This window comes from Equus asinus, chromosome 3 (assembly GCF_041296235.1).
Source record: "Equus asinus isolate D_3611 breed Donkey chromosome 3, EquAss-T2T_v2, whole genome shotgun sequence".
Lineage (NCBI taxonomy): Eukaryota > Metazoa > Chordata > Mammalia > Perissodactyla > Equidae > Equus > Equus asinus.
In genome coordinates this window covers 49795791-49818927 of record NC_091792.1, presented here as the reverse complement: position 1 = coordinate 49818927, position 23137 = coordinate 49795791, and the positions used below count along the sequence as shown (strand labels likewise).

The 23137-nt window shown below is 34.2% G+C and overlaps 1 protein-coding gene across 12 annotated transcripts in view; it reads left to right on the top strand.

Annotated features, from left to right (window-relative positions):
* Positions 1-23137, top strand: part of MARCHF1 (membrane associated ring-CH-type finger 1) — a 768319-nt gene that overhangs the window by 475320 nt on the left and 269862 nt on the right. For 10 of the 12 annotated variants that reach the window (XM_070505020.1, XM_070505012.1, XM_070505018.1 and 7 more), the window contains one exon: positions 2428-2576. The exons of the other annotated variants lie outside the window; for them this stretch is intronic. In XM_070505020.1, coding sequence (XP_070361121.1) covers positions 2466-2576 — 111 coding nt within the window. In that variant the 5' untranslated portion in view covers positions 2428-2465. The remainder of the gene's footprint in view (positions 1-2427; positions 2577-23137) is intronic. 12 annotated transcript variants of the gene reach the window in all.

The following is a 23137-nucleotide window of genomic DNA, read 5'->3' as shown; positions in this document are numbered from 1 at the left end:
GTGGTTAAATTGCTTTTACCATTTCACACATTTAACATTCTTTATAAATATTCCTATGAATATGCCCAAGTTAAATTATAAGGTTTCCAGTCTTCCAGACCATAACCGAGTATCGTGTTTCTTTTCTGTTTTCCCACAACAAAGAGTACAGTGTCTATGGTGAATACTCTATGATTATTATGAACATATTATTTAGGTAAAAAGAGTATGTATTTTAACTTGAATTATTTAGCCTATCTAATCATTCTAGAATTAAGATAATAACTGTCACATGCAAAAGAAAACTAGAATGCAGTTGACATTTTATTATACTACTTCAGCAGGTATAGCCAAAAGTTGAAAAGCTTTGTCATGGTGAGGTGTTGATAGCAGTTCAGCAAAACAGTTCAAAAAGATGATTTGCACAAGCCAACTTTAGGGAACACGTCTAAGATCGAGAGGAGCAGGCAGGCACCTCATACTTGAGCAAATAAGTTTACAAGTCAAAAAATTAGAGAGTCAGATCTTAGTTGTTCTCGGATTTTAAAATTCTCTAGAATATTGCACTGAATCCAACTCAAATAAAAAATGATAGTAATCCTCATCTTATGGCTCTTCCATGCCTACTTCAGTACTTACAATACAGTAAGGGCTCAACAAATACTTATGGTTTAGTATTGACTGAATAAAGAGGAACATAGCTATGATGACCACCACCACAAAAGCGTGCTGCCAATGAAATTAAACTGTCTTATTCAGTCTCAGAAACTGAATGGGAAATACGAAGTTGGCTGCCTTTAAAATCATATCCCAGAATGGGTATTGATAATATCACAATTTTGTAGGCCACTTTATTATGCTTTTTATTCATGCCTGAATTCAATATTTTATTGTAAGTACTAAAGTGATGTTTAATTATAGAGTTAAAATTTTTTAAAAATAGGCAAATGACTTACAAGTAGAACATTTGTTTATACTTGATTAAACTATTTTGGTCATTATGTATCATTTCACTCCTTGCCTTTGAATAAAGATACTCATTTTCATTTACTCTTAGCACACTTCAAGAGATGTAATTAAAAGCTGATGAGTAACCAAGATACTGTATACTGAGAATGTGGAAATATTTACTTTCTGTGGAGTGCAAATTAGTTGGATATGCAGATTTTGTATAACATAGATAAGAATTTTCAATAAAATCTCAAGCAATATGTTCAAAAAGGCAAGCATTAATAATTTGTTGCTCTTTCAAACAGTTGTTTTTAAGCTCCCCTCACCATTTCCCTCCATGTTAAATGAATGACTCACCCGTATGAGATTGCCAGTCTTATTAAGAAATCCATTCCATTGAGTATCTTAGACTTAATTTTTATGAAAGTTTTTTTTTTATAATTTCCCTATTTACATTGTTCAGATCCATTTAACTTGAGTGTTTTGTCATTTAGAGTAATAACTCATCAATCCGTTAGTGCAACCTTTCTTTATGTTACTTTTCTTAGAGCTATGAAATGTGCTATTTTGAATCCCTAAAATATTATAAACCACCAGATTGCTAATTGCTTTAGATGCTGTGAAAAATAATTACTCCACATTATTTCTGATATTTAATTGACAGTGTAATGCATTTAACTAAAGACCTGCAATAAACTATTTCTAATTACGGAGGGTGGTGGAGTGGAAAAGTAGGCTGTAAAACTTTACAAAGGAAGCAGTCTTTTCTCCATTAAGTTAAAAGGCATTGTTGATATAACTTTTTCAGAGACAAGGAAAAAAAACACATTCCCCCAAATGAGAAGCTCTGGAAAGCTGGAAAGAGTTGTGGAATATTTTTACTCATGATAGAGTAAGGAGATTTGTTAAATTATTATTTTTGAGTAGACTATACTGCTGATGGATGTCGTATACTAAATTTACCATGCTTGCAGTAAAATTTCTCCTCTAGTTGGCAGAACTTTATGAAGGAGATAATCTTGCTGCTGCCAGAATGAGTAATCTTTATCCCTGGCCTGTGTTCAATTTATTCTGCATGTGTAGAGCATTCAGTTGAAGATCTGTGCCAAATTTTAGATGTCATTGAAATATGTAGATATATCAGGAACTAGATCTGTTCTTAGCTCCCAAGGTAAGATCTTCTTGTTATAAAATGATCCCTGAAAATGACACTTAGAACCTGTTGCAAGGAGTTCTCGTAGTCTAGAAGTGCCATAAATCGGGGTACAAAAGATGTTAGGCCTTTTGATTAGAAGCATACTCTTTCCATTGTTCTGTGGCTCTGGGTTAATATTAATAATCGGCATATCCTTCTTTTCCCCTTATGACTCCTGGTTAAAATAAAATGTCTCCATTGGTATTTCATTAAATTGCTTATTTCATTTCAAATATGTACCTTTTCCAAAAACAGATGACTAAAATGAGTGACCTGTTTCAGGGAATGTAAATTGTTTTCAGCATTTCAGAAATTGAAAAGGGATAAGAGGAAGGAGAAAATGCTGGGCTGGTGTGAAGCGATAGCCCGTAACCCTCACAGAATCCCAAACAACACTCGAACACCCGAGATCTCAGGGGATTTGGCTGATGTCTCACAAACCTCCACATTGGTGAGTCAAAAGTTATTTTACCTCAAAATGGCTTGTATGTACATGGGACGCTAAGGAAATGGGAAGAGACATGGCTTTCTAAGTAAACATTATTCTTGTTTATAGTGATATTTGCAATGTATTATATTGTTCATTTAGATTGAGTTTAATTAATGGATATTAATAAAAATATCGTAATGTAATATAATATTTGAGTTTGATTCAGATTAAACGACAATTTGTTTTTCCTTCTATTTTTTTGGGCATTGCCCTTCCATTATGTTAGTGACCTTAAAGAGATATTTAAAGTTTATATCTTGCATTCTATACCTGTGTAATAGAGTCAGTGAAGGAAAATCAAGTACAGAGTTATCCAAAAATAATGAAAAATCAGAATCACAACTTCGGTATTTTCCTGTATATATTTAAAAACTGTCTGAAAAAAGGGTTCAAAAATTATAATTTTCACATAAAATTGTGAATTAAATAATTGCAAAAACGATTTGAAGACCAAATCAATAATATCCTCTTTTATGTTTTGTTTTCTGCTTTGGGTTTACATACTTGGCTTTTGCTAGCCGTTATTTCCCAGTGATCCGGAAAAGAGAGCTCATTAGCAAGAGGAGTTTTACATGTTCTTTGTTTAGATTTGGGCTGGAACATTCTATGATTTTACTTAAGAAAAATTCCATTCAGTCTCTAAGTTTTAGATTGACATTAGATATATTTTAATTATTGTTTTACCATTTTATACGAACACGTGTTTTCATTAGCCTGATTTGTTAGTTGATGAACATATAATTAAATATGAGCAAAGATTTTAGAGATATCTTTTATTTTTGAGTTATGGGATAATTTCTATTATTTTTACGTAGAAATACTGATCCTGAGCAAACATTATTGAGTGAATATCAAGAGAAACCATCTAAAGGAAAGGCTTTTGGTTGACAAAACATAGAAATAGAAGTAGGAATCCTGCTTAAATTCTGTCATCTTAGATTGTGGGGAAGGGCAGAGGGTATGCAGAAATGTGTGCAACATGACTGGATAGTCAATGTTCTCCGGGATAGATTCTTTGAAATTATTATCTGCACTCTTTCATCTTACTCCAACATGATCTTTTGTGAGTTGTTATTTTCAATAAAACTACTTGGCATGAGTTAACACCATTTAAACATGTGTGTTACATAATATTTATATATAAAGCTGGACTTTCATAGATGTCATGCAATAGCTAAAAATTTTAAGATAAAAAATTACTTCTGTGCTTTCATTAGAGTGGCTTTGGTGCTTAATTTCTATTTCATAGAACCATAGATCAAAACCATGAAGAATTTTGAGCAAACATTTGGCCTGGTTTTCTCCTATAATTGGGTAACCTAATATTAACTTCATTTTACAGATGTGTACTGTGACCCAGAGAAATTAATTTGCTTTGCCAGTGTCACTTCATTAGTAAATGATAAAAGGATTAGTAGAAGCCAGGCTTCTAAAGGCAAGGCTTTTTCTACTACACCACACTGTCTCACTTTCTTAATGGTGTTTTCTTCCCATTCAAATACTTCTAGTGAAATAAAAAGGCATCAAGTTACCAATTTAATTAAATCTAGTAATTAATCTTTTCAAATCTAATGCTGTAGTAAAGGAGTAACCTCCTGCCACTATAAGATAACCCCAAAATATCAGTTTCTATAACATGGAAAAATGAAATATGTCTATCTTATGACATGACCCATGTATCTTGGGCAGCTCTCCTTGGAGGTTCACTGCCAAATGACGATTCAAAGATACAGAATCTTTTCATCTTTTGATGCCATCTTCTTAAGCTCATGACCTCTTAGGTCACTGAGGAAAAGGGGAGAGACTTAGTGGGCCATCGTGTGTGGGCTATTATGGAACAGGCTTGAATATGTGGATATCCTTCCATTTGCCAAAACCTAGTCTCATGGCTCCATCTGAACTGCAAGGGAGACTGATAAATGTTAGGAAGCTATCTGAACAGGAAAAGCAGATGGAGCTAGTGAGCATCTAGCCCATCTCTACCACAGTCTACCTTTCTGGTCACCAAATATTCATGTTACGTTTCCACTCTCTCGTGAAAAATGATTATTACTTTCCAAGAGAGAGAACTCAGAATTCTTTCAGCAACTGAATTTAGCTCAAATCCGTGATCCATGAAAAACTAATGACTCTTGGTTATTTATTGTCCTCATCAAATGATGATGATGGTGAATAAATTATCTGTATTTTGAAACCAGCTCCCAACATACAGATATACCCGATATACAAGAGAGGAGTAGGAAGAGGGAAATAACAATAAACATGCATGCTTGGAAAGACAAAGAATCAGATACATGTCGCAATTAGAGGTGAAATCTTGCTGGACTGACAGTCTAAAGTCGCCTAAGCTAGAGGTCGAGGAGAATCCTTGAATAGGCTCTGACCCTGCTTGCTGGGAGACCTCCCTTGTCCATAGTTCACTCCAGCATCTGCATGTGCCCTCTGGGAAGTTCTTCCTTTTCTATCATTCTCCATATCCAACTTTGAAGGGCCTGTTCAGGGTTGTATAGGCTTAAAATATTTTTTCCTGTTTGGGAAAAAATTGGGGACAAAGAGTTGTTTTAAGTCCTAAATATTTCAAAGCTCCTAATTCTGAGATCATGGTATTTTAGTACTACAATTCTCTGAAATCTTAGTAGGGTTCCAATCTATTTGCTTCCCAATGGTCCACGTGCCTGGGAAAGTTCTTTCTTGGATGCCCTTGCCTTCTCTTCTCCAATGTCTCTCTTTTAAGATCATACTCTTGAAAAAATAGGCAGAAAGACCACATCCTTAACATTATCTTTGTGCAGAGATACTTTATTCAACTGAGAAGTTTTACTGAGTGTCAGCTCTAAATCTCGTATTTGCCTTGAATCTCTTTATTCAAATGTAGATTTGTATTGGGGCTTTGTTACTCAACACCTGCATCAATGTCGTGTCCCACTATTTGGGGTTTAGAAGAAGCCAGACATTTTGCCCAATAAGCCCTGAAACTTCTAGGTTCTCTCTACTGCCAGTCAGCTTTGCTTTCACACTGGCTAATTAATTCCTGAGCCCTTGTTTCCCTTGTAACACCTTGCTGAATCTGACCAATAACAGTCAATATACATTATTAAGTTTTATTTTTCAGTCTATGTTGAATGTTGCCAGCCAAGCAGGTCCACTGTCTGCCTCTCAAGTTAAATCAAATAGCACTTTTGCCAAGAGTTTTGCCAAAACGTCATGCAGACACATGGCTTTCTACCTTTGAAATCAGTTTACCTGCTGCCCATTGTCCAACCATTAACTAATGCCGTGTATTTCAGATTTTTGTTATGGTAGCACAGGCTTTGGCTACCAATTTCTGTATTTGGATAGTTCTAAAAGTTGGGATACAGTCAAGAAAATAGAAACCACACCAGTAATTTTAACAGAGAGAATATGCCATGGAAAATTATTAATCTACTCTTAGAAAACTGAACAGTCAAAAAGGTACATAAATTTAGTAACTCTGAGAAGTAACAACCACCCAAAAGGAAGAGTAACCAAAGGAGGAGGCTAGTGTTATTTGAACCTAAAGGGCTAGAGGTGAGGCCCCTCAGAACTGCACCCCAGACTCCACGGAGAGGTGTTTCTCAGCCGCTGCAGGAAACTGCAGAGTTCAGAGGAGGGACCCTGAGGATCTAAGACCCAGACCCCTGAAGGGAATGTGCTTGGCCATCCTTATCTATTCAGATGGGAGGGAGGAGATGGTGTAATGAAGATAGTTCAGGGAGTGTGAAAAAAAACTTGGAAAGTGGACCGACCCTCCACTGCTGACTTAAAGAAATGTTGCTGGGATGACACTAACAGAAACAGAGGGTAGGCAAGAAGGAGACTGTCCTTTCTCTCTGCTCCTGACTTCTAGTTCCCTTTAGTACTAGCATTGGCAGAACCTGATGAAGAGGTCAATGTCAAAGGAGAAATCTCATTTGAAGGCTCCAAGCTCCAGCATCTTGAGGTAGAATACAGAAGAATGGATTTAAAGCTGAGAGATATTCGCTTGGTAATCAGTACAGAAAATGAAGGATAGGAGCTTTAACAAATAAACTCAGAAACTTCAAAGGTTTCACATGCTAAAGATTTGCTTTTGCTCATGACTTAGTCTGATTCAGGTCATTTTCACTCTCCAACAGTGAATGCAAGGAACCCTGCTCCTCTCATCTCGTAGGGCTACTCCCTTAAACACAAGACCTCTGAGTTTGTCAGATAAAGGAAAGAATCTGAGTGGGTGATCATGGAGATACCTGGTTAGGCTTGGAAGTAATATGTATCTCTTCTACCCGGATGCTGTTGACTAGAAACCAATGACATACCCCAATGTATCTATTGGAAAGATGGAAATATAATTTCCTATATGACCAGAATAGCAAAATTGAGAATATTTAGCTAGCTTCTGCCATAAATGCATTCCTTGTTTGAGAGGTAGCATTTTTTGTGCTACATTTCCATTTTGTGCACCCAGAACATTTGAAGTTTTCCCATAAAATCATCTCCCATCCAAAAATAATGCGATGAGGATGATGACAAGAAAGAGGATGAGGATGATGGCTGATTATTATGTGCCAGGAGCTTTTCTAAGCATTTTACATGTATTCTCATTTTTAATAGTCACAACAATCTGAAGAGATAGGTATGATCATTATTATCCCCATATTACAGAGAAGGTAATTGAGGCATAAAGTTAAAAACTTACCAAAAGTGACTTAGGCAATAACTAATGAAGCTGAGATTCCAACAATCCGAAGTCTAAATCTAGAGGGTCACTCTACCATGTCTCTCTTAGGTTGGGAATGGGAAAAACACAGTCACTATTTGAATTGTATACATTGGCTAACCACAAAGATTGTAAATGAGATAATAATACATTATAATGCGGCATAAAGACAAACAGGACCTTTTCTTTATAATCCCATGATTGTATGTATCTGTTAGATTATTCTCTGCTTTGCGTTGACTGATATATAAATATGGCCAATTCCATAGCCGTTTTCACCATTGCATCCTCAATAACTGACCTGATTAAAAATAATAGGGTTTTATTGTTTTATCTATAAGGCAATTCAGATGACTTGCTTTTTAAATTCTGAAAACATTTATTTAGTTTAAAATCTTTCAAATTGAATAAGAACATTGAGAGGTTTGAGAGATTTTTCTTATTAAGCAACTATCTTCAATTTGTAACCTAAGGGGTTGGGGAGCATCCTCTCTTGTGTGCCAGGGAAGAAACCTCTCTTTTAAATTTGTGTAACACAAGTTTACATGTTAAAAACAAAAACAAAACACCTAATGCCAACTCTACCTGAAAGTAGTACAAATCAAATCAGAGTTCCAATATTAAGTTTAAAATGAGAACAAAGGAGATAATAAGAATCAGAAATAAGAAGGTCAAGGATTTTATGAGGAATAGAGTTGAAAAAAATCTATGGAAATCAAAATAGGGAGATCAAAAAACGTCATTTTATGTGTTCAGCAATGAGTCTAGAGAAAATTACTTTCCCATAATTAATGGTGATTCTTTGCGGCTATAAATAGACTGTAGTTAGGTAGAAAATAACCAAGTGACACTCTATGTTTGATGAGGTGATTTGCCACTTCCAAACATGTATTCTTTATCTCAGGGCTCATTTTCCATTCTTCTGACCATGGCCTGGAGTGAGGTGCTTGCTGCTCTAGAAAAGACTACAGAGAAGAGCCTAGATAAGAAAACTTTCAAGGACAAGTATTTAATACATATATATGCATATAACTCAAATCCAAAATGATTTTTAATAAGATATATGTTTATAAAACTTTATAATTTTCAAAGCAGTCTTTATGTCCATTGTTTCATTATAACTCCCACCCATACTGAGATGTACACAACACAAACTTAATTATCTGAATAGGTAATGAAATGGAGACATTGTTAAGAGTTTAGGTAATTCATTCCCAATCAGACCGACCCACTTCTTCTAATTTCTAGGTTATTTATACACCAGACCAGCTATGGGAGGTTGTTACTGTTGTTCACATAATACAAGTGAAAATACCATAACTCCGAAAGTTTGAGTAACTCTCCTCAGTAGCAAGTAAGAAGGGAGCATTAGTGAGATCTGGTTTCTGTCTGATTTTAAATCCCGAGATTGTTCCAATTTGCTGTAAACTCTCTCTAGTAACAAGGCATAATTTATTGATAATACACATTTTAAAAATAAATCTGCAGCTACTGGACAAAATGCATCCTTATACAGTCTGATGAGTATTTATTACTAAAACAAGCAGCTCAAAATATTCATGTTTAATTGTATTATAAGCACTTATTTTCAAACTAATACAGTTGTTTGAAGTTTAAGGTCCATACTTATTAGCATATGAAAAATCAGGAATGAAAGTGATGTGCTTTCTTTTTGACTTCTTTTAGAAGTGCGTAAACTGATTACATGTTTTAATTGAGGAATCATGTTATTATCAGCTTCCTTGTTGTTGTTCTTATTGCTCGTAGGCTGTACTGTTATTTCCTTTGTTTTATATTAAACCAGCCCACTTGGCCATTTGTGTGCTAGAGAAGAAATCAGCCCCTTGAGACATTTTTGTCTAGAATCCCACTCTTTATGATTTAATGAGCACTGACATCCCCTGGATATCCACAGAAAATGAATAAATGCATAGAGTTTGTATAACTTCAATTAATTAGAAGTGACCTTATCATTTAAAATAATATCACAAAAGAGCAAAATTTAATGAAAACCTACGGGAAAGTAAGTCAGGTAGTAAGTCTATTTTGCTATAAATAGATGAAGATAAGCTTTTTTTCTTTATTCTATACCAAAACTTGTAAAAATGAGGTAGAATGAATATCATTGCTATGGAAATAGCCATATCCAAATCTAGTAGGTTGAATTATTTGTATTAAAAATTAACAAAATATTTCAGATTATTTGCCTTCTGTTCATAACGTTCACCAATGGAATTGGTTGAATTGATTATAGTATAGTATGTTAAATCAAATATATAATATTTAATCACCAAATAGGAGTGAAGAATTACATCCTTTGGATCAATGACCATAAAATTTGATCTAAGTCAATTATCTTGATGCACAGATGTTAACAAAATTAAACCAAGAGGGAAAGTAGTCTGCTTCATAAATTAGTACTATGGAAATGATGTTTATTATGTAAATTAAGGAGGTGGGAATGAGGACCATATATGTATTCCTAATGGATCTAGATTATATGCCTAAAAGTTTCTTTCCCTAGATATTTCTGTGTCTTGTTCCCTCGTTCAGGACTTGACATATCTACCATAACAACCTTGACTAGCTTTGCTCCTAATACTGCAGCCCCCGTGCCTCACCCATTCGCTCTCTATGCTAATTCTGGATTTCTTACTTTTTTCATAGACTCATCTTTATCTGAAAATGTTTATTTAAGTATGAATGCATGCTGGCTTATTTTATGTTTCTCCAAACTAGGATTTAAGATGAAAAATGGAAGATCTGTCCTATTTACCTCTATATCCCTGGTCTTTGGAATATATTAAGAACTTAATAAAATGTGTGGAATGGATAAACAGCTTGAACAGAGAGCATGAACTGAGCAAAAGCGAGATTGTTTTTTGTTTATAAAACTCTATTAGGTGCAGTATCTCTTATATTAAATCTCTTCTGCTTATCAGGAATGCCATATGCCTGAAAATGTGAAAGAACTGATATTAAAGATCAAACAATTCTGAGATGGTTTCTGTGACCAAAATACGTAGGTAAAGTTTTGGAAACTGAAATCATGATTATAAAATGTACATTCTGTAGTAATTAGATTCTGCCTTTGGTAAAAGTTTAAAATATTATAGATAATTTTCCCTGCACAGAAGACAATGAAATGTAAATTTGTCCCTATTAAGAAATCACATGCACCAGTCTGTATTTACCTGAGTCGTCTTCCTCACTCTCTTCCCATTTATTCTCACCATCTATGTTTAGTCTTACCAGGCTAAAGGAAATCATACATCTGCCTATAGCAAATGGATGGGTATTGCCCCACAAACATAACTTCTCTCAGAAACCAAATAAAAGGTAAATAGAAAGAGGACTTTGAGTATATTAAATTTCTCATTAAACCTATTGATTTTTTTTCAACAGGCTCACCCTTATTTCTTTTAGCCTCTGAGCAAGTGGACCAGCTGTTTATTGCGCAATGGCCTTTATGCATTCTGAAAATAAATTGTCAGAGCAGATAGAGTTTGAAGTTGTCTTTTTGTTTTTACCTCATTTTCTTCCTCCTTTTAATTCTTTCTTATTTGATTCTTTTCAGTTATTGTTTTTAATCACTATTACTTAGTCTTTTCTGTGTACTGCCAAAGGCCATAACGAATGAAATCTTAATTTTTATTAGAATAACTGTAAAAAACAAATGAAGAAAATTAAATAAAAGATATTTTGCCTTTCAAGAGCTTTGTTTTTGTAAGAAAATAAAATCATTAAAAATATCTCTCAATGGTTGTCATGGAAACAGATTGAATTGAAGAATGCAAAGAGGAGACTGATGCTTTGAACATCACACCGTGAAGAAAAATTAACATTTGCTAGCTTAAAGTAGTGTATTAACTTTAATTGTATAGTTACTGAACAATGTCAAAACATGATTATTCACAATAGTAATGATTGATCTAAAAATGCTCCTCAGATGAAGAGATCTTTTCCTCTCAGGAGTAAATCACAAGATCACGTTCACAGGTGTTCTTTGTCAAAATGTGTCAAGCCTGCTTAATTTAGATATAAATTAAATTGTAAGCTCCTCAGAAAGATACTTAATTCTCAGTAGTTTAATTTATCATCTGTATAGTATTTAGAGCATATTAGTTTTTAGATATCCTAATTTTATTATCTGAAGACCAATGGGCAGACTTGTATGTACCCAAATAGGAGAGGCCTTATACATAAAAATATATAGATAAATAAAACTTGTACCTAGAAATAAGTGGAATATGTCAGAGTAGGACTAAAGAATCCAGAGCTCTTTCTGTGTAACTATCTTCTTATTCAAAAGACAAATATGAGAGAGTTCTAAGGTAAATTTATATGTCAAAGCATTATAATTAATAATACAGTAGTAATATTTTTAATGCCTATTCTATGCCAAAGAGTTTAGACATGTGTCTTAAAACTTCATGGTGACTCTAAAAGTAGGTGTTGCATTATACAAACGGAGAAATTAAGAAAAGGAGCAGAGCAGGAATCCAGAGTCCTAAATGTTTCCGTTCCTCCATGCCAGTTCGCAGAGAATATTCTGTTCATATAAGTATTTGACAGTTACATGATATAACACGATGATTCTTCACCTAGAACAACGACTCTACTAACTCTCCATTATAGTTCTTACACTGCCTAGTGAATGAATTCTTTGGTATCCAGGGTTGTACATTCTTGAGTTATAGTTTGGAACTCCAGAGCTGTCTCTTATTATGGAACAAAACAGGGGTAAATGAATCACGGAGGAAATGGGTGATTGGACATATTCAGAACTATTTGAATCATAGTAACCACCCAGTTTAGGAAGTATCTTCATTTATTCATTTAACTACTCTCTATTGAGAATCAGCTTTGTGCCAAGCACTATACCAGGTAACAAATATATGATATTTTTTAAAAAGATATAATCCTTATCCTCAAGAATCTAGTGAAAAAGACGAATGAATAGGTCAAGAGGAGGCTGAGGAGTAGACTAAGGTGTTAGAAGAGCCCCTGGATGGCTACCTAACCCTGCTGAGGGAGTTCAAGTGTTCCCCAAAGACTGTTAAGAGTTGGTGATGTAGGGGCTGGCCCCGTGGCCGAGTGGTTAAGTCTGTGCGCTCTGCTGCAGGCAGCCCAGTGTTTCGTTGGTTCAAATCCTGGGCACGGACATGGCACTGCTCATCAAACCACGCTGAGGCAGCGTCCCACATGCTACAACTAAAAAAAAAAAAAAAGGACCCACAACGAAGAATATACAACTATGTACTGGGGGGCTTTGGGGAGAAAAAGGAAAAGATAAAATCTTTAAAAAAAAATTAAAAAAAATAAAAAGAGTTGGTGATGTAAAGAGGATGGTGGTTAGGAGAGAAGAGGAAGGGGCATTCTGTGACCCTGCATAAACCATTTATAAAAAACTTCTGTGTTATGTTTACTTTTAAAGACCTATTACTTATTTGTTGTAGTAAGTCAACAGAATCATCTTCAGGAATTGACTTAGCGAAATGTACTTAAACTAATACAAGATTTTACTTTCTACAGTTAGTAGAACTAAATATTTTTGTGTAATTTGTTCCACCTTAATATCCAACATGTCCTGTAGTCTTATATTTGTAGGCTGTAGCAGCACTTCTGATAATTAAGTGGCCACATAAAAGTGGGTTCTATTGAGAAAACAATGAGCCTTCCCAGTGAACAGTGAAGAGGAGCCATGCGTCAAAACATGTTCTTTGGGAAGGAAACACATACATGTAAATGTATTTATACTTGCTCACTTGGCAAAACACCCAGTGGGAAAATAATACAACAAAAGCTAACATTTGTTAAATACATACTATGTACCAGGCACTGTTCTGAGCACTTGATGGTTAACTCATTTAATCCTTACTGCAGTGCTCTGTAAAATGTGCAAAATCCCCATTTTGCAGAAAAAAGAGATAACTTGCCCAATTTATCCTGGTGCTAAATCTTATTCTAGAACCCGTGCTCTAATACACTCTTCTGTGCTTCAAAATATATATTCAGGAAAAGATAAAAATGCTGATTGTTAAGAATAAGTTTAATTCTGATTCATATTTAAATCTGAATTTTTTGTGGACTTTTTTGAACACATTTTATATGTGTGTGTGTCCTCTAAGCAGTATATATAGACAGATTTTTTTTTAATATTCAAAACAGCCCTCTGCTATAGATGTTATATTCCCCATTTCACAGATAGAAAAGCTTAGGTTTTGGCTAAACATCTTATCCAAGGGGATTCATTAGGCTCTGAAATAGCTCAATTTAGTGTATTTATATATTGGAGTGGTAATCTTGTCTAAGATTTTTATTTGCACCTACTAAATTCAAACGAAGTGTAATTTTAAATAGTGTTTAAAATGAATATGGAGAGGAAAAACTTACTTTTGCAATCCATATTTGAAATAATTGACTGAGTGATTGTCCTCATGGGTACTAATAATCATCAAGCACATTTCTGGAGGAAGGGATAAGGTTATTTAATAGCTTCACTTGTGTAGGCTTAATTTGTTCTAACTGTTTAGCACAATATCATCCAATAAAATGTCTGTTCAACATATGAAGCAAATCCCTTAGGTTAAAAGCCAAAAGCAACCTTTATTTGATGGCCTGTTAAATTATTTTTATATCATCATAGTAAATGGGAACTGTAATTATTAGGTGACATAATCCATGAGTACAGCTTTGTGATTCCACATTAGGAAACCAGCAACTCTAATACAGATATGGGAACTTTGACACCTGGTTTTTATGTGTCCAATGCAGCCTACAGGAATAAAATTTAATTTAACGATCCAGTAATTCTTTAAAGATAAAAAATGCAATAGCTTTCACACTGCAGTTACCAACTTGTCAACTTTCACAGACACATTGTCACACCACCCAAATTTTATTACACATATTGCGATGAGACTGCAAACAAAAATTGGTTGTCTTGTTTTCATGGGTTGAGTAATTCCACCAATGGAAATTAGACAAACCAGCACTATTCAAAGAGCATGACATTGCTCATGTTGTTATTGCCTCTCACTATGCCAGAATAAACTTAAATATTCGTGCAGTTATATGCATAGTGTTTTATTGAAGCCCAGAACCATATTATTCACTAAATTTTCTGAAATGTCTTGTGATTAGCTCGAGTGCCACTGGCTTATGTTAAGTTTTTTACAGAGACACTTAGTAAAAGACATTTAAGAAAACATGTTCTTTTACCTAGTCTTTATGCAATGTCTTTGCTGATCTCTGTATTACTATAATACTTTGATTTTGCTGCATATGAGTAAAGACAGAGTGGAGATTAAAAATAAGTCTGCTTCTCCATAAAAAAATGATTTTATTCTACCTTCTTATTTAAAAGAGACCAAGTGATGTTTTCTTATTAGATTCAAAGGGTCTCTCCAAATCATCTTCTTTTCCTTAACTACTTGCCTTCCTACTCAAATATCTACTTCCCTCTCAGGGTAGTGATTCACTTCTTTTCCTTCCTGAGATCCCCAAAAAGGGTTATGTAAAAATACACAAAGGAATAAATCCATAACAAAAACAAAAAGATTTCAACAAATTTAAGAAATGTGGGAAGCAGAATTTATTTCATTTCTGTATCAACTTTGTTGTCCTGTTTTTCTAGGAATATGGTCATTTTCTCAAAATGATATTGGATTCTCAAATTTATTAGAATAAAATTGGTCATATTATTTTTTAATGTCTATAGTGGTGCCATCTTTTCCTTCTATTATTGGTATTTTTGTCTAGTCTCTTTTTTATCATGATGTTTCTTGCTAGTTATGACCATGATTTTCCAAAGAACAAATCTTATACTTTGTCAATTTTCTCTATTATATATTTGGTTTTTTCTTAACAGCTCTACTGAGATCTATTTTAAATACTATGAAGTCTACCCAATTAAAGTGTACGGTTCAAGGGTTTTTAGTATATTTACAGAGTTGTGCAACCATCAGTATAATCTAATTTTGGAACATTTTCAGCATCCCCAGAAGAAACTTATATCCATTAACAGTCACTCACCAGCCCTCCCACCAACCCCACCAGGCCTAGGCAACTACTAATCTACTTGGTCTCTTTAGATTTGTGTACTCTGGATATCTTATGCAAATGGAATTGTACAATACGTGTTCTTTTGTGACTGACTTCTTTGATGTTTTTGAGGTTCATCCCATTGTAGCATGTGTCAATGCTTATTTCTTTTTATTGCCAAATAGTATTCCATTGTATGAATACACTACATTTTGTTATCCATTCATCAGTTAATTTGGGCTGTTTTCACTTCTTGGCTGTTGTGAATAATGCTGTTATGAACATTCATGTAGGAGAATTTATATGAACATATATTTACATTTTCTTGGTTAGATGCCAGTGGAATTGATTGCTTACATGGTAACTCTATATTTAACAATTGGAAGAACTGCCGAAATGCTTTCCATAGTGGCTTTACCATTTTAAATTCCCACTGGGAACATATGAGGGTTTCATTGTCTCTATATTCTCTTCAGCACTTTTTACTGTCTGTCTTTGATTATAGCCATTCTAGTGGGTGTGATGTGGTCACTGTGATTTTAATTTGCCTGATGACCAATGATGTGGAGCATTTTCATGTTTATTAGCCACCCATATAACTTTGGAGAAATGTCTATTCAATTGTCTTTTTATTGCTGAGTTGTCAGTTATTTATATATTCTGGACACAAATCTCCTTTTACATATATGATTTTATATATCAAAATGTATGCAAATATTTTCTCCTAGCTTGTGGATTGTCTTTTCACTTTCTTGATGGTATCCTTTGAAACACAAAAGATTTTCATTTTGATGAAATCCAACTTAGTAATTTTCTCTTTTTTTTTGAAATTTTTTTCAATTATTTATTTTTTTATTTATTTGGTGGGGAAGATTGGCCGTGAGCTAACATCTGTTGCCAATCTTCCTCATTTTGTTTGAGGAAGATTGTCACTGAGCTAAGATCTGTGCTAATCTTCCTCTATTTTGTATGTGGGATGCTGCCATAGCATGGCTTGATAAATGGTGGGTAGGTCCATGCCAGGGTTCAAAACCCACAAACACCAGGCTGCTAAAGTGGAGTGTGAACTTAACCACTCTCCCACCTGACCAGCTCCTTTTTTTTCAATTATTTGATTAAGATCATAATGGTTTATAACATTGTGTAATGTCAGGTGTACATTATTATTTATCAATTTCTATATAGGCTGCATTGTGCTCACCACCTGTAGTCTCATTTCTATCTGTCACCATACATATGTGCCCCTTTACCCCTTTCACCCACCCTGCTCAGCCCTCTTCCCCTATGGTAACGACTAATCTGTTCTCTTTATCATGTGTTTGTTTATGTTCCACATATGAGTGAAATGCTGAAGTATTTGCCTTTCTCTGTCTGGTTTATTTCGCTTAACATCATACCCTCAAGGTCCATCCATATTGTTGCAAATGGGACGATTTTGTCTTTTTTATGACTGAGTAGTATTCCATTATATATATATATATATACACCACATCTTCTGTAAGCATTCATCCATAAAAGGGCACTTGGGTTCCTCCCATGTCTTAGCTATTGTGAATAATGCTGCAAAGAACATAGGGGTATGTAAATCTCTTTGAATTGCTGATTTCAAGTTCTTTAGATAGATACCCAGTAGTGCAATAGCTGGATCATGGACATTTCTATTTTTACTATTTTGAGAAATCTCCATACTGTTTTCCATAGTTGCTGCATCAGTTTCCATTCCCACCAGCAGTGTATGAGGCTTCTCTTCTCTCCACATCCTTTCCAACCTTTGTTATTTTTTGTCTTGGTGATTATAGCCATTCTGACAGGTGTGATTTGCATTTTCCTAATAATTAGTGATGTTGAACATCTTTTTGTACATCTGTTGGCTATCCGTATATCTTCTTTGGAAAAATTTTGGTTCATGTCCTCTGACCATTTTTTGACCAGGTTGTTTGTTTTTTTGTTGTTGAGTTGTATGAGTTCTTTATATATTTTGGAGATTAGCCCCTTGTTGGATATATGATTTGCAAATATTTTCTCCCAGACAGTGGTTTGTCTTCTCATTTTGTTCATGGTTTTCTTTGCCTTGCAGAAGATTTTTAGTCTGATGTAGTCCCATTTGTTAATTTTTTCTTTTGCTTCCCTTGCTTGAATAGACATGCCATTCAAGAAGATGCTGCTAAGATTGATGTCAAAGAGTGTACTGCCTATATTTTCTTCTAGGAGTTTTATGGTTTTAGGTCTTACATTCAAGTCTTTAATAATTTTCAGTTAATTTTTTTTTTTTAAGATTGGCACCTGAGCTGACAACTGTTGCCAATCTTCTTTTATTTCTTATTTTTAAAATGTTCTTAATCTTCTCCCCAAAGCCCCTCAATACATAGTTGTAGATTCTAGTTGTAGGTCCTTCTGGCTGTGCTATGTGGGATGCTGCCTCAACATGGCCTGATGAGCGGTGCCATGTCTGCACCCAGGATCCAAACTAGCGAAACCCTTGGCTGCCGAAGCAGAGCGCGAACTTAACCACTCGGCCACGGTCCGGCCTCTTGAGTTAATTTTTTGTGTACGATGTGAGATAATGGTCTACTTTCATTTTTTTGTGTGTGGCTGTCCAGTTTCCCCAACACCATTTATTGGAGAGACTTTCCTTTCTCCATTGTATGTTTGTGGCTTGTTTGTTGAAGATTAGTTATCCATAGATGTGTGGTTTTATTTCTTTGCTTTCAATTCTGTTCCATTGATCTGTATGTCTATTTTTGTGCCAGTACCATGCTGTTTTGATTATTATAGCTTTGCAGTATGTTTCCAAGTCAAGGATTTTGATGTCTCCAGCTTTGTGCTTTTTTCTCCAAGTTGCTTTGGCTATTCAAGATCTTTTGTTGTTCCATATAAATTTTAGGATTCTTTGTTCTATTTCCATGAAGAATATCTTTGGGATTCTGATTGGGATTGCATTGAACCTATAGATTGCTTTAGGTAATATGGACATTTTAACTATATATATTCTTCCAATCTATGAGCATGGAATGTCTTTCCATTTCTTTATATCTTCTTCAATTTCTTTCAATAATGTCTTATAGTTTTCAGAGTATAGGTCTTTCACCTCCTTGGTTAAATTTATTCCTAGATATTTTATTCTTTGTGTTGTGATTGTAAATGGGATTGTATTCTTGACTTCTCTTTCTGCTAGTTCACTATTAGTGTATACACATGCAACTGATTTTTCTAAATTGATTTTTTACCCTGCAACTTTGCTGTACTTGTTGATTATTTCTAATAGGTTTCTGATGGATTCATTAGGGTTTTCTATATATAGAATCATGTCATCTTCAAACAGTGGGAGTTTCATTTCTTCCTTTCCAATTTACATTCCTTTTATTTCTTTTTCTAGTCTAATTGCTCTGGCCAAAACCTCCTGTATTATGTTGGATAGGAGTGGTGGGAGTGGGCACCCTTTTCTTGTTCCTGTTCTCAGGGGCATGGTTTTTGGTTTTTCATCATTAAGTATGATGTTGGCTGTGAGTATGTTATATATGGCCTTTATTATGTTGAGGTGCTTTCCTTCTATACCCAGTTTTTTAGAGTTTTTATCATAAATGATGTTGGATCTTGTCAAATGTTTTCTCTGCATCTATTGAAATCATCATGTGGTTTTTATTCCTCGTTTTCTTAATGTGGTGTATCACATTGATTGTTTTGCGTATGTTGAACCATCCCTGCATCCATGGTGTAAATTCCACTTGATCATGGTGTATGATCCTTTTAATGTATTGATGTATTCAGTTTGCCAATATTGTGTTGAGAATTTTTGCATCTATGTTCATCTGCGATATTGACCTGTAATTTTCCTTCTTCGTGGTGTCCTTGCCTGGTTTTGGTATCAGAGTAAGGTTGGCCTCATTAGAATGAATTAGGAAGCATCCCATCTTCTTCAACTTTTTGGAGTAGTTTGAGATTGATAGGTATTAAATCTTTGAATGTTTGGTAGAATTCTCCAGAGAAGCCATCTAGTCCTGGACTTTTCTTTTTTGGGGGAGGTTTTTGATTACTGTTTCAATCTCTTTTTTGTCAGTGATCTATTCAGATTCTCTATTTCTTCTTGATTGAGTTCAATTTTCTCTTTTATTGCTTTTGCTATTAGTGTTCTATCTAAGAAATCACTGCTTAACCAAAGATCACAAAGATTTACACCTGTATTTTCTTCCAAGAGTTTTACAGTTTTAACTCTTACATTTAGGTCTGTGAGTCACTTTGAGTTAATCTTTGTGAATGATTTGAAGTAGCGATCTACATTCATTCTTTTGAATGTGGATATTCCTGCAGTCGAGTTGTTCTATCCCCATCTGCCACTAACTAGAAAGACTAAATAGAAAAACTATTTTTTCCCTATTCAGTTGTGTTGGCCCTTGTATATTTGTTTTAATTTAATTATTTTGTTCTTTTAGATTTACTATTTTCCTTCTTTTATTTACTTTGGGTTCAATTTGTTGTTTATTTTCCAATTTCTTGAGACAGATATTTAGATCATTGAATGTCAGCTTTCTTCTTTTCTAATATAAGGCATTTTAAAGCTATAAATTTCCTTCTGAGTGTCACTATTCCTTTATCACTTATGTGATATAGGACACGTTGGTCCTTAATTATCATTTGATTCAAAATAGTTTCATATTTCCATTGAGATTTTTTTAACACCCATAAGATATTAGAAGTACATTTCTTAGCTTTCAAATTTGGGCAGTCATTTTTCTAGTTATGTTATTATTGATTTAAATCCTTTAAAATTTGTTTAGATTGTTTTATGTCCCACTAAATGGTAATTTTGGTAAATGTTCCATATGTACTTGGAAAGAATGTGCATTTTACAGTTATTAAATGCAGTTTTATAAAAATCAATTAGCTCAAGTTTATCAATCACGTTTTTCAAATATTCTATATCCCCACTGATGTTCTTTTTGCTTGCTTGTTCTAGTAGTTCCAGGGAGGTCTGTTAATATCTTCCACTGTGATTATAAATTCACCTTTTTAATTTTGTCAATTTTGCTTTATATGTTTTGAAACTATGCTATTGGTTGCATAAAATTTTATTTATATCTTCATTGTGTATTGGCTATTTTATCATTATAAAATGTTTTTCCTTATTCATAGTAGTACTTCTTTCTTTGAAGTCTACTTTGATATTAGTTTAGCTACACCAATTTTCTCTTTGGTGGCTTTGGTATGATACATTTTTTTTTTTTGCATTATTAATACTTTCATTTTTCTCTATCATTATATGTCAGTTGTGTCTTTTATATGTAGCTTATTAATAGATGTACTTTTTTATCTACATGAAAAATATTTGTTTTTTAATTGAGTTTAATCTGATGACTTTTAATTTTGGTGTTTAAATCTACTATCTTACTATTTTTGTCTGTGCACCAACTATTTTTTTGTTCCTATTACCTTAATTTGAATCTTAGCTCTGCCACCTTCTATTTATGTAATCATAAGCAAATTAAGGCTCAGAATTTTTAAGTAATTTGACCAAGTCTAATAGCACTGGATCAAGAATTCAGTCCTTCCAGCTCTTAATACTGCCTCTAACTGTGATTCATGGTATTTTCAATTCTGAATCTGCCACTAACTAGAGGTATGTCTTTCAGTTAGATACTTAACTTCTCTGTGATTGTAAGCATATGGTGTTTTTAATGTCCCTCCCCACCAAAAATTCATTATCTCTCCAAAACAGTCCTATGGTATATTTACAGCAATTATTGAAACCCATATTAGAATGGTTTGCTTCAACTTGCCTACCCAAAAGTCAACCTTTTCAAATTGTTCTCTAATTACTCTGTGAGTTTTCCAGGAGGCTAATTCTCATGAGTTCAGAAATAATTTTCTTATATTAATTCTCTCATGTTCTTCTGTTATAGCCCTGTGATCAAGCAACCTCTGTGCTCTTTGTTGCCAATGGTCCACTTGGTATCGCTGTTTTTGTGGAGGACACTTTCCTGATGATTACTGTTTCTGCCACTCTGTTAGCTTGACCAAATGGACCTTTTTCATTCCTTGTCTTTGTCTACCTTATTCCAAAGGTGGAACTTTATTCCTCATAGTGGATAGAACAAGATACATCTTTTAACAAACCCTGAAGTACAGGATGAAGATAAAGTGTGCATCAGAAAATAAATTATAACTATCATATAGGTATGGCTCTGAAGATGGGTCCCTATAAAGCCAGCTCCTTTCAATTACATGGAAACTTCTCACTGGAAACATCCTGGAGAGCTTCACGCTAATGCCTGGCACTAGGAAGCAAAATAAATGTTTCATTCAATCTTGCTTAAGACCATCCTATGTTACCGTATATCACCAGACTACTCCAAGGGAAACTGTGCCAAGTCCAGTTATTTTTATTTTTTCTTCCAAGAGACACTTTATTATATTATTTTTCCCATCTCACAGATGGGAAAGCTGAGATGAAGATATTACAAGCAAATTTTCCATTGTCATTAAGCCAGGTAATAATAAAGAAAAAGAAACTTTTTCTAATCATATTATATTAACTCTTATATAAACTAATTATATATGCTTTTGTAAAGTACATGTGAAATCCTCAAGTTTGAGATATATAGCCAAAACCCATAGACGAGTTGGACTATTCATCTGCCTGCCTGTCTAGAAAGATTTCTGACTCTGGGATTTTAGAACTCGGGATGTCGTCTTACCTATTCCTTTACATTTATTGTGAATAATGAGAAGAATATTATCCTAGCTGTTATACAGGACTTTTATTTGCTATAAATATAACTAATATAAGTATTTATGTGCACTTACAATAATAACACAGGTCTGCCTATCCAGAAAGCTTCACTGATCGGAGCATATGCCTGTGAGGACAAGGTATAACTATAAAGAGATTGACTAGGATCCAATATGTGAAAAAGAGTTTCATTTTCTCAGAACGCTTTATAGAAATTGAGCAAGCTTATAAATCTTGTGTGTCCTATTTTATTTATGTATATCACAAAAATTATTTGGAAGGACAGAAAGCAATCTGTATAATTTCTCAATTAGTGAGGTTATTTGGCAGGTTTTTATGAAGTGACCAATTCCCACTACCATTCTTCTAAAGTTACAACTTGGATGCACATAAAACAAGGGTGTTTTTCACATGCTTTTATTTCTACGTCAAATATGAAATTAACTCAGGTGCTGATTTACAAGTACAATTTTATGTTTTGTTTTGTTCCTGGTAGAGAACATATTGTCTCTTTCTCTGAAATCAAAGGAGTGAAGTACAAAAGCGTGGTGCAACTGTTTAGTTTTGTTTTTTTTTTTAATGTAACAAGACAACACATAAAACGGCTTATGTTCATTGTCTTTTGTTTGTCAGAATGGCTGAAAAGTGAAGACAGGGCTCCCAATTGTTCCTGTTGCTCACTTGTGGGCATGGTCCTAATGATGAAATTGCAGTTCACTGTATTCTCCTTCTAATTGCTTTGGGAAAGCTCTGACTGATGTTATACCAGGGTGTACACAATAAACCGAAATTAATTATTCCATAGTAATTGTCCCCATTTCCAATGAAAGCTCTGAATTATATTTACTTTATTCAGTTGTCTTCCTAAATAAAATAACATGCTCCACACCGTGTTATTTTTTTTCTTGCAAAAGTAGCCCAGATCACTCGGTCTGAGGTGAAAACAGTAAATAATATTTTGGATCAAACTTTAAGCTGAGCTAGATGAGAGAAATGGTATCTTATTTTTCAAGTTTTGGGAGTTTTTACTAG